This window comes from Mirounga leonina, unplaced genomic scaffold (assembly GCF_011800145.1).
Source record: "Mirounga leonina isolate KUSES-001 unplaced genomic scaffold, KU_Mleo_1.0 Mir_170, whole genome shotgun sequence".
Taxonomy (NCBI): Eukaryota; Metazoa; Chordata; class Mammalia; order Carnivora; family Phocidae; genus Mirounga; species Mirounga leonina.
In genome coordinates, this window is record NW_023270433.1 from 18815211 (window position 1) to 18832922 (window position 17712).

At 46.1% G+C, this 17712-nt stretch overlaps 2 protein-coding genes across 4 annotated transcripts in view; one reads left to right on the plus strand and one right to left on the minus strand.

The window, feature by feature from the left end:
* TMEM268 (transmembrane protein 268) overlaps window positions 1-17712 on the minus strand; it is a 209507-nt gene that overhangs the window by 66541 nt on the left and 125254 nt on the right. The window lies entirely within an intron of this gene.
* On the plus strand, window positions 507-17129 carry TNFSF15 (TNF superfamily member 15). Its single transcript, XM_035015980.1, has 4 exons — window positions 507-831; window positions 11534-11576; window positions 12337-12384; window positions 16630-17129. Exons 1-4 carry the CDS (start codon window positions 610-612, stop codon window positions 17082-17084), a joined length of 768 nt encoding a protein of 255 aa, XP_034871871.1. The 5' UTR covers window positions 507-609; the 3' UTR covers window positions 17085-17129.

A 17712-nucleotide genomic window follows, 5' to 3' on the forward strand; every position in this document is an offset into this window, starting at 1 on the left:
ACCAAAAGCAAGTGCCTTCACTTTTCAGAACTTCGGTATTCCAGGCTGTGCAAGGAAAATGAGCTCCTATGAAGCTCAAAAAGACAGAGGGCCTGGCAGCATTTTGCAAAGTGGTGATGCAAACATGATTTCTATTTCCCAGTCTGCAAGCCACACCACACACCTCCCCATCCTTCACTTTCACTTCCAGAAGCAGCATACTCCCCCGACTGGCTTGGCTGGCAGGCCTCCAGGGCAGGGACAGCTATATTTTAATTCACCCTGCCCACTGACTTGATGGATTCTTTTTCTCCTCCTCCAGGGACTTTCCTAACTTCCTTCTGTAAACGAAGGAAGGAGCACATGAGCACACTGTATATAAATACGCTTGGGAAAGCTTTCTTCTTCTTCTTCTTCTTTTTTTTTTTTTTTTAAACCAAACTTGGTTTCTGTTGTAGGCGGTGCATTCCCTGCAGGGCGGGGCCCAGTGTGTTGTGGAGGGGGGAGGGGAGAGGTCTGGGGGAGGAGTAGGCAGTGATTAATGCACCCACTGTGAGAGCTTGTCTTCTATTTAATGGAGGGTCTCTCTGCCCAGGGGGAGTCAGAGCCAGCTCCAGGACCAGCAGGAGGATGGCGGAGAATCTGGGGCTGGGCTTCGGGGAAACAGCCAGTGTGGAAATGCTGCCTGAGGAAGGCAGCTGCACGCCCAAGGCCAGAGGCAGGCTGGCAGCCAGGAGCAGCGTGCGCTGGGCTTTCACCTGCTGCCTGGTATCGCTACCCATCCTGGCAGGACTCACCACCTACCTGCTCGTGGGCCAGCTCCGGGCCCAAGGAGATGCCTGTGTGTTCCAGGTAAGCCCTGAACCGGGGATCCTTGGACCTGCTGCAGGCACCTGTTGGGCACTGCAGCTCTGGACAGACCCCCTTGACCCAACCCACTCTCTGCTTCCCCTGCAAAGGAAGCAGCATGTGAGGGCTGGAGAGGTCTGATTTGGTGTTTATCCTCAGTAATGCCAGGGGATGAATTGTCCCTCTTTCCGTTTATATGGGAACAATCTCCAATAACATATTTTTAGATAATTGTAATCATCATGTACTGATAATCTGGGAACATTCTTTTTCTTTAAAAAAAAATAATAAGCCTCCTTAAATTGCATAACTAACACATGTCATTGAAGAAAGTTAGAAAACACAGATAAGGAAAACAAGATAATTATCATTACCCACAACCACATAGAGGTGACCACTATTGACATCTTGGGGAATATAATTCTGTATTTTTTAATAAGATGAGATTATTTTCAATCTCCAAATGTGTTATGATTTTATTTATTGTTAGTAAATTCAAAGCAGCATGATGATATTAGATGGTTGTATTATAGTCCTGTATATGCATGTGCTATAATTTATTTAATCAACCCCCTCTCTTGGGTTTAGAAATATTCTCTTTCAATGTTCAAGAAAGAACCTCTTGCCTGGTTGTCTATTTCTCAGATCTTGCTGGGGGCTCGGGGTGGAGGAGCTTAGTCAAAAATGAATATAAGGTATAGGGAGAACAATGATTCCAAGTGGGGGGGTATTAAGTGTCAAGGGGAAACTTATTCTGGAATAGGAATATCAAAAATCTTAAAGACTGAAGACAGAGTCATTCAAATAATACCATTTTATAAATACACACACACACACACACACACACCTGCATGGTCTGTGATGACAGATTTCATTTGAGTCCAAAGTATTAAATTCCAGAGGAGAAAACAGGCTTTTCAATTGGTTTACCAGGAAACCTGTCTGCTAAGCAATGCTGGCTGACTTCAAAGCAGAAACACAAGGAGCGAGCAAGCAAGCCATGGCTAATGTGTAACTCTCCCCATCCCCTCAGGGTCAGCAACCAGACCTCGATTCAGATGGTGGCATCCACAGCCACATGCCATCTTTCAGAAAACATAGAAATATTCAGACAGCCCAGAAATGCCATTCATGTTAGAGAAGAAATTCAAGGCATAGCAAGTCAGGCTGTGACCTCCAGGCCACCATGGAGATGATTTCTACGAAGCCAAACCACAGTGTCTAGTCGGTGTTCTGGGAGTCTGTGCTTTAGCCAGAAAGAGACCGTTGTTCTTGAATGAGGCATTGAGTGGCCTCCAATAACCTGAACTCTCCAGGGTTCTAGAGGGAAACAGTGCCTCTGCTTAAAATGTGGTCTTGAGATCCCCTATTTCAGCAGATGCCAAAAAAACGCCTTTCTTGATCTAGAAGACCATCAGGCTCTGGAAGCACCTTGGGGTTAGCAACCATGGGAAGCCAGTCACCACCCCTTGGTGGTGGGAGGCCACAGTCCAGAGGGGCCAGTGACTTGCCCTGTCAGGAAGAGAGTTGGAGACACGAGCTGTCACTAGACAGGAAGCCCCACGAGGGAAGGCATGAGTGCCTGTCCTATCTTAGCTACTCAAGAAATGAAAAGGCTAATAGTGCATTCTGTGACACTTCAGGCAATCTCCCTGAAGAGCAGAAACACAGAGAAGCTTAGCGTGGTGGTTTGGCAAGACTGTAGAACTTCTCGGTCATCAGAAGAAGAGAAAGGGAAATAGGGGTGAGGCGGGGCCACATGTAGCAATCGGAGTCCTGAAAAGAAACACCTGGTCATTCAAACAGGAGCATTTAAAGAAGAATGTGTAAAGAGTCTGAAAAGGGTTCAAAGAAGAGTCTACTTGCTGAGATGTAGACAGATAAAAGGGAACCGAAGAGCTGGAAGCATCCTGGGATGCTTAGCAATGGTGGGAAGCCAGTCATCACCTCTTGGCCTGAGGGTGCAGATAGGAGGGAGCAGTTTTCGGGGAACCCAAGGAGAAGGAAAATGTAGGAGAGGGCTAGCCTGCCTGCCAAACATCAGGGAGGGAGCAGGAAGAAGGATGGAAGAGCTGGCCATGCTCTTCTCCCCACCTCTCATCCCATTGGTCAGACTGGAAGTCAGGCTTAAAAGCCAGGAAGCAAGTGTGCCCAGCCTCTCGGTACACAGTGCAGGGCCAAGAAGGGCAAAGAGAGGTTCCAGTGGGCTAATGGAGAATAACCAGCTCAGAAAAGATGGAAGATAGGATTCAAGAGGGAAAGCTAAATCACCAAGGAGAGCATGAGTGGACATAACTGAAATATCGTGGCTCGTAGACATCTGAGTTTAAATCCCAGCGCAGCCACCTCTGATTGGGTAAAAATAGGCATGTGGTTTCATTTCTTTGAATCTGTTTCCTTTTCTGCCAAAAGAGGATGCTAATGTTAACACCCTGGCAATGCTAAGAAGGCAAGTGCAGGAACAGGTTGTCTGATGGGAACGCAGGGAGGGTTACACACCTGGTTCCTGGGACGTGATCATCATGGTTACACCAGGCAACTACCAAAAAGCAACAGCGATTGGTGTAGGAATGTTCCAGGTTTTTATCAGCTGCAACAAAAACAGTTACCAGAACTTAAAATTATATATCTATTTTAAACTGAACTCTTCCTTCAGGGGTTGTGTAAGGAAATACTCGATGTGACAAAATCCTTACCCAGGTAAGCTTGCAGAGCAGAAATCAGATTTGAAAAGGTTTGGGATAACTACCTTTAGGGGAAGTGTCCGTAGATAGGGCATCAATTAAATACAGCCTGGTGCCTCCGTGCAGTGAAAGCCTGCAGCTGCCACCGTTTCTAAAAAATGACACATCTCTATATGTAAGGATGGAGAATTTCTCTAAGATGTATCATTAAGTGGGGAGGGAAAGGTATATAACAGTATATAGAATCGGGGACATTCATTTTCTAAATATATATATATATATTCACTTTTATGAATGTGTTTATAAATGCATAGACTATGTCAAGAAAAGGACAAGAGATTGGTTGCTCTGCCAGCATCTAGCTTGGGGACCTGGGTGACAGGTGGAAGAGAGAGACATTTTTAAACTTACCCTCTTTTGTACAAAATGTGTATGTTACATCTACAAAAAAGAGAGAGAGAGAGTAAAATGTTTTAGGATCATTAAACTCCTAGAGAATGTCCGGTAGATTCATGTGTTGGAAAAATCAGTTTGAAATCTGGCCCAGCCACTTCTTAGCCATGTTATGTAACCTCCCTGTGCCCCAGGTTCCTTATGTATGAAATGGAATACTTAGAAATAAAGTATTTAAAGTGTCTGGCAGGAGGTAGGAGAATAGTAAATGGTAGCAATGATCATTATCATGACTGAGGAACTTCCCTGCTCATGGACATTGCATCATACCTGTCACCCTCCCCACCTGCTCTGGAATCTGCCATCACCAGGCCAGAGAGCAGGTTTGGGTGCTGGAGGGCCTTTCTTGGTCTCTGATATTTGTGAGATACTTCCGCGCCTCCTTCTCCATCCTGGTCTTGTACCGACAACCCACACTCCAATCCATTCTTTACCCAGCTGCGCTAACCATGGCCTGGGCCTTCTTTGGGCCCTTAGTGGCTTTCCTTGCCCTCAGGTTGGGTGCATGGACCCCACGCTGGCTCACAGGTCCCCGGAGACCAGGTTTTGCCTTCCCCAGGCACTGCTCTGGCTCACTCGGGGTACTCCAGGCATGACACAATGCACCGTGCTGGCTCAGCCCCCAGCCTGGGCAGAGCAGGCCCATGGTACTGTGCAATACGTTGGCAGGGGTGCCACGAGACACTGCTTCCTTGGACTGCACCACTGCCCCATCTCCGTCCTTCCCTTCCCGTGCTGCTTCTGGAATCCCCACATGCTCGCCCCAGATTCTTCTTGCTTCCCTGCAATCTCACTTTCACCCCTTCCTGAAAAACCCTGCAAGGCTCCTAGCCCTTGATCCCTGCTCGCCTCTCCCCTGCACACCTGCTCCTGAGACCCCACCCCCACCCCGGTCTCCATCCAGGATCCCATAGGGGTGCCATCTGAGGCTTCAGAGTTGTGCAGGCTTGAGGGAATGCCATGGCTCCCCCCACCACCACAGTTGTGACCTTATAATAACTTATTAGACACCAGACACCATTCTAAGCTTCTTCACACCCAGGGTTTTGAGAAGAGTAAATGAGATCGTCGTGTCTATAAAGTCCTTAGCCTGGTGTCTAGCACATACGTCTGTGTGATGCGTTTGCTATTATTACTAAATACCTCATCTGGGTTAGTCCTTGAAATCACACAATGAAGAAAGTGCTACGATTATCTCCATTTCAGAGATGATGAGCTGAGGCTTAGAAAACCTAAGCCATGTGCCCAAAGTCGCACTGAGTGTGACGTTGGGATTCAAAAGCTCCTCCTAAGCCGACCACGCTGGTCTGCCTGTGGTGTTAACCCAGCAAATCACTCACTTCTTGGGGTGGTCAGGAGCGTTTAATAAGGATTCCCTAAAAAGTGCCTGTCACCGAGTAAGTGCTCAATAACTTCGAGTCTCCTTCCTCCCCTGGGGGCACCTCGCTGTCCCTGGCACACTGTTAGCTGGGTGGAGAGAGAGAGAGAGGAAGGGATGCACAGGGTACCTGACCTCCTTAAGCTGTCCGCTCCCTGTCTGTCAAATGGGGAGGTAAAGACACTTTCCTCATAGCCCCGTGCTGAGAATTCTGCGAGAGGATGTCGGCAAGGTAATGCCATGAAGTAGATGTTCAACAGACATGATTTCCCTGTTTGCTCCATCTTGGGTGTAGCCTTTTCATTTCACTCAAACTGTTTCCTCTTTGGAAACAGGGACGGTTCTGACAATCCCTTTTCAGGGTTGTCTAGAGAAAACAAATAGATGGTTGAGATAAAAAGTGCTTTGGAAATTGTAAAACACGGAGCACTAGGTGGCTTTGCCCCTGCTCTAGCCTCTGAGAGTCCTGGCACACCAGGAAGAGAAGCCAACTCACTCAGAAGCTCAGGCTGGGGGTGGAGGGCAAGAAGACCAGAACTGGTGAAGCTGCGTGAAGGCAGGGTGAGCCCGCTGTGGGCATGAATCCCAAACATCTGCAGCAGCTCCGAGCTGGTGACTCCAGGATCCATTCATTCACCTGTTAAAATAAACACACACGGGGCGCCCAGGTGGCTCAGTCGGTTAAGCATCCAATTCTTGATTTTGGCTCAGGTCATGATCTTAGGGTCGTGAGATCAAGCCCCACCTCGGGTTCCACACTGGATGTGGAGCCTGCTTAAGATTCTCTCTCTCTCTCTCCCTTTCCCTCTGCCCCTCCCCTACTATCTCCCTCTCATATATATATATATATATATATATATATATATATATATATATATATAAATAAGCACACACATTACTCCATGCCCAGCACTGGGAGCTCCTGGGTCCTCACCTGATGGACCACACGCTGTCCGGCTGTAAGAGGTCATCGCCCAGCCTGGTCTCCTTAATGAGGCCCAGCCACCGACTGCAGTAACAAGGGTAGGTTTTGAAATGCATGGAGGGTACATTCCATTCCCTCAAGCCCTTTGCACTGGAAGGGGCAGAAGTCCAGAAGCCAGCTGTAGACGGAGGAAGCCTCTTCTGCTGGGAGGAGGAGGCCATCCAGAGCTCCTAAATGATCCAAATCTGCCACTGGTCATAAAGAGACCCAAGGGTGCCTTCTGTGTAACACCGAAGCAGTGAAAACAAAGGGAACTTACACAGAACCAACACCATGCACCATAAATATTGACTGAACCCAAAGAAAGAAGGAAGGTGAATTGGATATCCACTGTATGTGTATGGTCTTCCTTAGGCATCACGATGCTTCCAGGAGGAAAGAATGATTGCCTGCCTTCATTGATGAGGAGACAGAATCTCACTGAGGTTAGGTGACATACCAAAGTCAGATTGCTAGGAAACCCTAGGGCTGGGATTCCCACATTTGCTCGGCTGCCAACACCACATGCTCAGCTCTGCACCCCTCTGAATGTTGGGTGTGAAGCCCCATCCAGTGTACCCAGGAGGGTAATGAATTGAAGTGGCCTTGGAATAAAACATTTCCAGGTTGGATTTATCCTTGTGCAAGTACAAACAGAGAAAAGCGAAAGCCAAAAACAAGGAGGCGATGGTCTGTGTATTTCTCCTAGAAGTGCTGGGAGGATGTTATGGGTCATAAAACATTGATGGTTTTGCAATTGCGGCATTTATGACGGCAAAAAATGGATCTCTTTTCCTGTTTATGAATATACTAGACAGTGGGTATAGGACATGGGAGAAAGGCTAAATGGGTCATTAGCTAAAATACACTCAAGGGATTTTTTCTGGGGAAATGCCAATAAGAGAATCTCAAAGATCATCTGGCTTCGGGTTCCATGGTCCATGGTGTGTACTCAGCTAATGTTTATGGGGCTCCTGATACGTGCCAGGGTCTGCACTTGGTCTGAAGGTTCAGATCCCAGACCCTCCATTTACTCTTTGACCTTTGGCCTACAAAGCCTCTAAAAAGGTGATGCCCTCCTTTGAGAGTAACTGGACTGGTAGACAAGGAACACACATAAACCCCAGTACAGGACCTGGCACCCAGGGAGTACTCGACTAGATAGCCGTCTCCCTCCCTCCATCCTTCTTTCTTCCCTGGTTGAAGTATTAGAGTAATTCCAAAAATGTGTCAGGGATTACCAATCAGCATACAAAAAAAAAAAAGAAAAAAAAGTGAGAAGGAAAAAAGAAAGAAACGCAAACAAGAGTGAAAAATCCCCTGACCTATAGAAACTAAGGGGTAAAAAGCACCAGCTTGCTTTGCTTGGGCTCATCAATGCTGGTAGCCACAGGCGCCCCACTATTCTACTAACACGAATCCCCACAGGCATCCACATTTGCCTTTTCTGTCTCTGATTCCTGGACAAAGCTCACAATCTTCCACAAACATTTCTGGAGCCATGACTATGCTCCAAGCAAAGCCTGATGAAAAACTTGGAGGTGCCAGTAACTAAAAGATTATGGCCATTTAACTCTTAAATTAATTATTTAAAATTTAAACAAGAACTCAAAACTTGGCATGTATTGTAAAATCAAAAGGTCTTTTTTTTCTTCGTTTTTTGGATTGCCAAACTCAGGCAAAAGTCACTGAGGCTGAACCTGCCTCCCTCTTCCAGCTCTCTTTTCTACCTGTCTTTCCGACACCTGGGCATCAGCATATTTTGCTGATTGGGTAATCCGGCAGAAGTGCCAGGCATGGTCTGAGGCACCAGAAATTTGATGGTGAGCAAGACAGACCAGGTCATTGCCCACAGGCAGCTTGGATTGTACTTGAGAGCGAAAAGCTCTTGCAAACAGTCACCTTGAAAACAGGCATCGAGCCAGCTCAAATGCATAAGCTCCTCCAAATAAGCTACTATTTCTTCATCTCAAATCTCCTCTTCATTCATTCCTGCTTCCCGTCACAAAAATCTTCCTCCCATGAAGAGGCATTATTAAGGGAAGCAGCAATGGAAGGCTTTAGATGTTGTTCTTGGTAAGAGAGTCCCAGCTGATGTTCTTGGGGACTCTTGGACTGTTGAGGTCTTCAACACCTGCTAACTGGCACTATGACAGACTCCAGATGTATAGCAGATTCTAGGCCACTAAGTTCCATACACGTCCAACCACACGTGAAAATAACTGTATGCCCAAGATATAGAAATCCAGCAGAGCAAAGAGGGAAATGTGTTCACATCGCAGATACATGCTAATGACAGCAAGACTCTGAGCCAAAGGGAATGTTCCAGTCTTTTAGCTGAGTGTCTGCTTAGACAAAAATAAGCAGATGTTCAAGAAGATTTCTCAGCAGAGTACTCAATGAAGCAGAAGACCAGCCAGGACTGTACCATTTCATACACAAGAGGATGCAACCATGCTCTCCCAATTCTTCCCCTTCAGTTTTCTGCCTGCCACAAACCAATTCTTTATCAGCTCTGTTAACAGCAAATAAGGAACAGCATAGGAAACAGGCTACAGAATAAGCTCATTTCTAGGCTGCTTCTCCACCCCACCCCACTCCTAAAGCCCATCAAAGTTATCGATGCTGGACAAGTAGTTGCATCAATTGGGTTTAGGTTTTCCGAAGCAACTGTACTCACGACCCTATGCTGAATGTATATATGGGTTCATTTGGCAGCAGAAATCCTTGTAGTTTCCCAGCTGCTCCCATGCCTTGTTGGGTCTCTGTACTCTTGCACAAGCTCTTAGCCTTGTCTGGAATGGTCATTACCTTTTATCACCTGGCTAATACCTGTGGGACCTCTAAGACTCAACTTCAGAGGTAATTTCCCCTGATTCCCCCACTTCTGGGCTGGGTTCCTGTTTTCTGAGCTCTGTGTTTCCCCTACTGTCGCAGTGCATGGAGCTGCTGGTACTCATCCATCCACCTCACCAAAGGGGGAGCTTACCTGGAAGTGAGAAGGTGCAATGGCTTAGGGCCAGGAATTCTAGAGTGGATTGACCTGGGTTAAAATCCTACTTCACTTTCCAGCTGTGGGACATTGGGCAAGTTACTTAACCTGACTGAGCCGCCTTTTCTTTTTTTTTTTTTTAAAGATTTTTATTTTATTTATTTGAGAGAGAGAGAATGAGAGACAGAGAGCATGAGAGGGAGGAGGGTCAGAGGGAGAAGCAGACTCCCTGCCGAGCAGGGAGCCCGATGCGGGACTCGATCCCGGGACTCCAGGATCATGACCTGAGCCGAAGGCAGTCGCTTAACCAACTGAGCCACCCAGGCACCCCCCCCCCCTTTTCAATATAAGGGTATGAATGGCATCTACCTGAAGAGTCGTCACAACACTGAAGGAGATGACGTGTGCAAAGGGCGTAGCATAGCACAGAGCCACTCCTCATTCAACAGAAAGTAGCTACATTTACTGCATCTTTCAGGTCCTTTGAATCATTCACTGTGGTTGCCTCTCATGGCTGGAGCACAGAGTACTCGGAGAGGAATAAATAGTGGGTAACAAGAATGGGGTGATCAACTGGGACCTTGAATGCCAAGATAAGTATTTGGGCCTGTGTCTGGAAGGCCATGGAGAGCCATGGAAGGTTTATGGACAGAATTGTGTCCCCATACAGTGATGCTTTAGAAAAAGCACTCTGAGAGCAGGTGAGGAGATGATTTCAAGGAAAGGAGAACCAGATGCAAAAGGATCAGTTAAGAGGCTGATGGGAGAATCCAGAAGAACAGCGTGCTGAGGCCTGGGTGGGGGGCGGGGAGGCACGAATGAGAAAAATTGCAAAATAGAAATGGCAGCTTGGGTTTGTGGGAGGAAAAAGCAGCAAGTTTCAAGCCTGGCAACTGAAGGCAAGCAGTTGTCTTGCTATTCACAGAATTAGGAAGTAGACAATGGAGAGACAATGGGTCTGTCGTTCAAAGACAAGATCTCTGCCCTCAAGAAGCCTTCCAGTGGAGGTTAGGTAGCATGGCTTGGGAATAAAAAGAGCCTGGCCGTCTGGGCTTTAATGAGGTCACTGCCATCACAGACCTGCTCACAGTCCTGGTGAGCAATGACACAGCTACACCCACGTGACCACACCAACACGTGCAGAGACATCCATGCACACAGCTCCACACTAGAGTCACATGTAGACACACAAAACACATCGGCTCCTACCTCCCCCACTGCTAGAGCTGTCTTCTGTCACACCCACATGGACGCACAATTCCTCATTCACAAGTACGATCTCACACACACACGGATTCTAAGATACAGAACTGGTGACATGAGGATCACTGTCCGTGGGGACTATGTAGTTATAAGAACCCAATCAGAAGACTCTGAATTGAGTCAATATCATATCAGAGAAGGTTTTCCTGGAAACCGTAAAATGTAAGGTGGTGATTTTATCCCTTTAAGCCAAGGACTTAGCTTTGCTCCTGAGCTTTGTGTTCAGACACGGTGATTCCTTCATTTCCTGCACGTTCTTTGCCCTGACTCACACATCTGATTTGATCCTTATCTCAAATGTGGGAGTTATCTGAGGTTAGGGATGTTATTGTTCCCATTTTTCAAATGAGGGCACCAGAGCTCAGAGAGGAAAGGTGTCTGCTCGAGATCATATTGTTAATAAATGGTGACAGCAGGATTCAAATTCAGGTCTGTCTGCCTCCAAAGCAGTTACCCTTCCCCCGCCCCGACTGCCCCGTGTGGTATCTGAAATGGCTCGCAAGCTAGGATTGCAAGGATGGACATGTCTCCATGTCATTCATGGAGACAAGGGGCTGGTAGGAAGGAGAACAGAGCCCTTATTTCTTTTTCTGTATCATTTTTTTAAATAGTTCCAATTCTTAAATCATGGTGGACAAAAGAAAATAAAGCAAGTGCCATCATTTGTTCAAATAATAGATGTCAGAGTGTCCTAGAACAGAACAGGGAAGGCTCTCAGGACAGAACTTCGAAGTTGAGCTTCCAAGACGAGTGTAGGAGAGAGAAGGTCATCGGGGTGCTGGAGGAGGAAAGGGGAGCGCTTGGGCACAAGATTCCCCTCCATCGAGTAGTCTCATTGCCATGTCCCTCATCTCAGAACGCCCAGTTTGGGTAGCAGCGGCATCTTAATTATGCCCTTGCTATGGGCAGCTGTGGGGTTGGGTGACAAAAGGACCACAGGTGGGCTGAATCATATCTTTCTTTTCCAATAGACTTCAAAAGGGCAAGAGTTTGGACCTTCACATCAGCGAGCTTGTAAGTGTGTTCATATTTGTTGCCTTCTCTTGTGGGGAACAGAGCATTCAGTAGTTTGGGTATGAGGGAGGTTCAGAGGGATGAAAACCCAGAGGAGGAGTGAGGTTGCTCCCAAGTCACTAAAAAGACAAAATGGTGCTGTGTCCAAGTGTATGGCCTATGGAGGTGATGGCCTTTGGCAAATAATGTCACTTGCCTCTGTCTCAGTTTACTCACCTGTAAATTGGCTATAATGGTACCTACCTTCTTAGATTAGTGCAGATTAAATCAGTTAATTCCTATAAAAGTATTAGAAGAATGCCTAATCCTACCCCTCCCTACCCTATTTGTTAGGCCATCCAGATGCTTCAGTGGATATGGCTAAAGGGACCTTGAATAAGGCCAAAGGTCAGTTTGCTCACCCTGAAGCAGTAGCGGGGGGGGGGGGGGGCAATGTGAGTTCATTGAGCATAGGCCATGTGCCAGGAATCATGCTGAGCACTCTACATTCATGATAGCAAGGGATGACCTTCGAGATGAGAAAACAGTCTTGGGCAGGTTGGAAACTTGCCCAAAGTTATGGGCCAAGATTTATTTGTGTTCAAAACTCTTTCTCCTGAGGCTTCTCTGTCCCTGGGGAAATGACAACAATCCCCAGTGGACCCAGCTGAAGGAGAGGAATGATTCTCTCCAGTTGCAGGCACCATGCAACTCCAAAAATACTGTCTTCACTCCAGCCACCCCCTGACTCACACAAAGCATCTCTCTCCTTTCCTTACAGATGCAATTTCCGGAGCTGCTGGAGATAAGCCAAGGGCACACCTGACAGGTATTTCTCCCTGGTGTGATTTCCAGGAGATCATGTATGGGCCATGGGCCCAAGATTTCTTTCAGAGGGTTTGTCAAAACTTATTCTAATAGCTTCAAACCAGAAACGACACACCTTGGTAACAGACTTCTCCTCTCAATTGAGGGTTTTCAGATGTCTTCCCCCCTTAAGGGTTCCAAAGGCCCATGGCTCTTGGGCATTTTCTTTCAGATTCTATCAGTCCTCTTCCTTCCTCTCCTGTCTCTCTCTTTCATACACACCATCAGGCATTCAGAAACGGCTTCACTCAGACTCAGAGATTCACATAATTCTGAATCTGGTCAAAGATAAAAGATCCCCTGGGCTGTTAAAAGTATCAAGTCCATCTGTACCCCACTCAAGATGAAGTGATTGGACATTTGCATTCAGGTAGACATTTGCAAAGAATTTTTGTTGATGTGAAGAGATTCAGAGCAGCCTCATAATATCACCAGCTGGCCAGGGGCGCCTGGGTGGCTCAGTTGGTTAAGCGACTGCCTTCGGCTCAGGTCATGATCCTGGAGTCCCGGGATCGAGTCCCACATCGGGCTCCCTGCTCGGCAGGGAGTCTGCTTCTCCCTCTGACCCTCTTCCCTCTCGTGCTCTCTGTCTCTCATTCTCTCTCTCTCAAATTAAAAAAAAAATAAAAAAAAATAAAAAAATATCACCAGCTGGCCAGTTTCCCAAGACATTTCTGACATCTGATGCCTGGAGTTGCATATATATCTAAGACTCCAGAGAAAAGAGCAAGACTGTGCACAAGTATGTGTTAAAAATCCTTTGAGGGCGCCTGGGTGGCTCAGATGGTTAAGCGTCTGCCTTCGGCTCAGGTCATGATCCCAGAGTCCTGGGATCGAGTCCCACATCGGGCTCTCTGCTCCTTGGGAGCCTGCTTCTCCCTCTGCCTCTCTCTCTCTGTCTCTCATGAATAAATAAATAAAATCTTTATAAAAAAAAAAAATCCTTTGAAAACCTAAGGAGTTAAAAGCAAGCATACTCTCCTGACCTATAAGAAAATTTGCAGCCCACAGGGGGATATCCCCAGGGCCCAAACATGTGACTTGCATGTGACCAAGAGGAAAGTGTTTGTGGTGAGTCCTGAGTGAGGACTATGACCAGACAGACACCAAGTCACTAGTCACTTACCACTTGCCTTTAAGATTGGGAGAGAGTGAGCGCCTGGGTGGCTCAGTCGTTAAGTGTCTGCCTTCAGCTCAGGTCATGATCCCAGAGTCCTGGGATCGAGTCCCACATCGGGCTCCCTGCTTGGCGGGAAGCCTGCTTCTCCCTCTCCCATTCCCCCGCTTGTGTTCCTGCTCTCGCTGTCTCTCTCTCTGTCAAATAAATAAATAAAATCTTTAAAAAATAAATAAATAAATAAAATATTAAGAATGGGAGAGAGTGAACAAGCTGGGCAGGAAAAATCCTAACAACAGAGTGTGGGGATATCACCCTTCTTCCTACTGAATGGGGGAGCTGGGGGTGGGAATCTAGGTTCCACTGAGCTCCTCACGTGTACCAGCACTGTGGTAGGCATTTTGCAACCATGATCTCATTTAATCTGCATATCAGCCCAACAAGGGGGGAAACTGAGGCTCTGACAAGTCAAGTCACTTGTCCCAAATCATATACATGACTCGGAAAAGCTGAGATTTGAGTCTGACTCTTAGACCTGCACTGTTCCCATTACAACCTACTCCGTACCCTAACTCCCACTTGTTGCCGTGTTGACATAGCAGATTCTATACCAGTTCAACAAAACTCGCTTTGTCTAGAGACTAAATGATTTTTTTGTTTTTGCATCATCCCAGAGGATTTTTTTATACTACATCATCCACAAAGAAGGAGTGGAGATGATCAGGAGTGATTGATAAAAATGCCTTTCACAGATTTTGCAAACAAGCAACAAACTCTCCAGGACGCACTGAGTGCGCAGGACCGGAGAGACCACATGCATTCTAAACGTGTGTCATGGTGCAAAATAATCCAGGGTCCAGTCAGCATCGGCAAAGATGCTTAAGAAAAATCCAGGAACCAGGTTTCTAGGCAGCCACTGGGTGTGAAAGTTGCTAAATGTTTCCTTAAAGATAACCTATCCCCAAACGGTGGCTGATAGCACATATCGGGGATCACTATGGATTTCCAAAGCAGTCGTAGGAAATTAAAATATGCTTTTATTTTCCTAAAACATGCTAGTTTTACTGCAGATTATCTTATTTGAAATCAATGGTTTGGTTCTATTCATTTTTTCTGCGATACACATACTTCATAAAAGCACTCATTTAGGGCGCCTGGGTGGCTCAGTTGGTTAAGCAACTGCCTTCGGCTCAGGTCATGATCCTGGAGTCCCTGGATTGAGTCCTGCATCGGGCTCCCTGCTCGGCAGGGAGCCTGCTTCTCCCTCTGACCCTCCCCCCTCTCATGTGCTCTCTGTCTCTCTCATTCTCTCTCTCAAATAAATAAATAAAATCTTTAAAAAAAAAAAAGCACTCATTTATATGTCCGAGTATATAATGTATATTTGTAAACAATGCAAACATAAGAACCTATAAAAATATATACAGTGAAATAGGCTTATTTTTTAATCTGTCAAGATGAGAGATGCTGGTTTATTTGGGGAAAGTGATTATGTATTGAGTACTTGCCATAGCCAGGCTCATGATAAAAATGTCCATGTCTCCTCTATTCACTTGATCTTCCAAATGAGACTGGGAAGAGGCTTTATCTCTAGCTTAGGGACAGGAAATCAAGACTCAGAGAGAAGGGACCTACATCACTGATTAAAAACGTTACATGGCCATAGAGCTGAAGTGACCCAGAGCCCTGATCCCTTATACTCCACAAGCCAATAACATCAGCTTGTATTTTGGTGTCAGAGAAGCATTTCCAGAATGTTCTGGATCTCTGGTTCCAATATCTGTCCTGCATGTTGATTTTTCTTTTAATCACTGTCTGAATTTCAGTAACTTTGGGCCGTAGCATTGCAGGGGAGCTGCAGGGGAGCTCCAGGGATCATCCAACTCCCTAAAATGTCTACTCCTTGTAGCAGGGTATGTCTGAAACAAAAGGCTAATGAAAGTGAATGCAGGTTAGAGGGTATTCCTAATAGTTGGGGATTTTATACACACCATCCCTTTTAATCCTTTCCATGGGTATTTTTATCCGCTTTAAAAAATTTAAAAAAAGGAAAGATACGTCAAATGAAAAGCAAATCCTGACTTAGTAAAGAGAGAGCTTGTGCAAAAGGATTATTGCACAGTGGGAGAAAGGAGAAAGAAAATCAGCAGCAATAGGGAGAATGCTCTGGCCAGAAGGTCTGCAAGTGTCTCAAGAGTTAAGCTAAAAGGGGTTTCCTTTTGCAGAAAGGAGTAAACAAAGTTAGAAAGAACCAGGTGGGAAGAAGTGGGATAAAGGTGTTAGCGTCAGAGAATGTTTTACCCGAAGGCCAGCCTGTTCTCAAGACAGACTGTCTGCTGGTCCAGGCTGAGGGTAGACCAAAGCCTGGAGGCAGAAGAGAAGCTTAACCAAAATTGGGTTAACAAGCATTATGTTGGGGCGCCCGGGTGGCTCAGTCAGTTAAGCAGCTGCCCTTAGGCTCAGGTCCTGAGATCAAGCCCCGCATTGGGTTCCTTGCTCAGAAGGGAGTCTGCTTCTCCCTCTTCCTCTGCCGCTCCCCCTGCTTCTGCTCTCACTCGTGCTCTCTCTCTCAAATAAATAAATAAAATCTTTAAAAAAGAAAAAACAAGCATTATGTTCCCATGGATCAATGGGGACAGTACAGTTCAGCTGATCATTTATGCGGTAGAGAATGGCGATCTGGAGGATCTGGTGTCTGGTCTTGCCATATGTACCCAAGGGTGGAGGGCACCCACCAGTTCCATCTAAGTCATTTGGAGAAGAGGTTCATCGTAATGGGCTGTTTTCCGAAACACAAAGAGTGAGATTTCTTAACGTCCACTGTTTTCCAAGATCACAGCTCAGGTAAAATTCTAAATGATCAGGAAAGAAAACTCAGGCTCAGAGAGGCGAAGTCTTTTGCCCCTAAGATGCTACTCTCTGAACAAAAGTGTGTGTCTGCTTAGATCTCCTCCACTCATTCCTCCTCAAGGAGCTTGTTAGCTGTTGGTTTTATTCAATCACTTTACTCTGAAAATAATATGAGACTCTTTTTGGCAAAGTCCACAGGTTCTGACACGAGGAAATTAAACCTCTCTCTTGTCTTTGCAGTTGTCAGACAAAGTCCCACACAGTCTTTGAAAAATCAGTTTCCAGCTCTGCACTGGGAACATGAACTTGGCTTGGCCTTTACCAAGAACCGGATGAACTACACAAATAAATTCCTGGTGATCCCAGAGTCGGGAGACTACTTTGTTTACTCCCAGGTCACGTTCCGAGGAACCACATCTGAGTGTGGTGAAATCCACCAAGGGAGCCGACTAAACAAGCCAGACTCCATCATCGTGGTCATCACTAAGGTAACAGACAGCTACCCCGAGCCGACCCAGCTCCTAATGGGGACTAAGTCTGTGTGCGAAGTAGGCAGCAACTGGTTCCAGCCCATCTACCTAGGGGCCATGTTCTCCTTGCAGGAAGGGGACAAGCTGATGGTGAACGTCAGTGACATCTCTTTGGTGGATTACACAAAAGAAGATAAAACTTTCTTTGGCGCCTTCTTGCTGTAGGGGCAAGGTGGGCATCCTCGTGTGAAGGTCCTCTGCCTCCTAGTTCCTAATTTTCTTCACTCATACGTAATTATAACAGGTTTTTGTTTTTGTTTTTGTTTTTTTTGGACCATTCCACAGAAACGGTGGCTTAGCTATGAAATTGGAGGCCCGAAATGTCATACTTTATATGCCTTACTGATGAGAATCTTAACCGGAAAAAGGCAGAACAGAGCAGACACACGACCGTGGTTGCTTGGAAAAGGGGTGGATTTCTAAACACTGACACACTGATCACCAAATGAATGGAGGTCTACTCGGAACATTTCCACCCCTTCATACCACACATCAGTCACCAGTGGGCCCAATTATTGTGGGATTTGATCAAGAAACATTTGCTTCAGTTCAGGGGCCCTTGAACAAAATCCAAAGCCCTAGAAAACAGTGTAAACCCTAGAGCAAAATCCTTCATCAGTGTCTCTAAACATATACTTTAATGCCTTGTCTTAAAAAAAAAATGAAAAGAGGGCTGGTATTTCTCATGAACACTAGAAAGGAGAAAAAGAAAGAAGAAAGAAAGAAAGAAAAGAAAGAAAGAAAGAAAGAAAGAAAGAAAGAAAGAAAGAAAGAAAGAAAGAAAGAAAGAAAG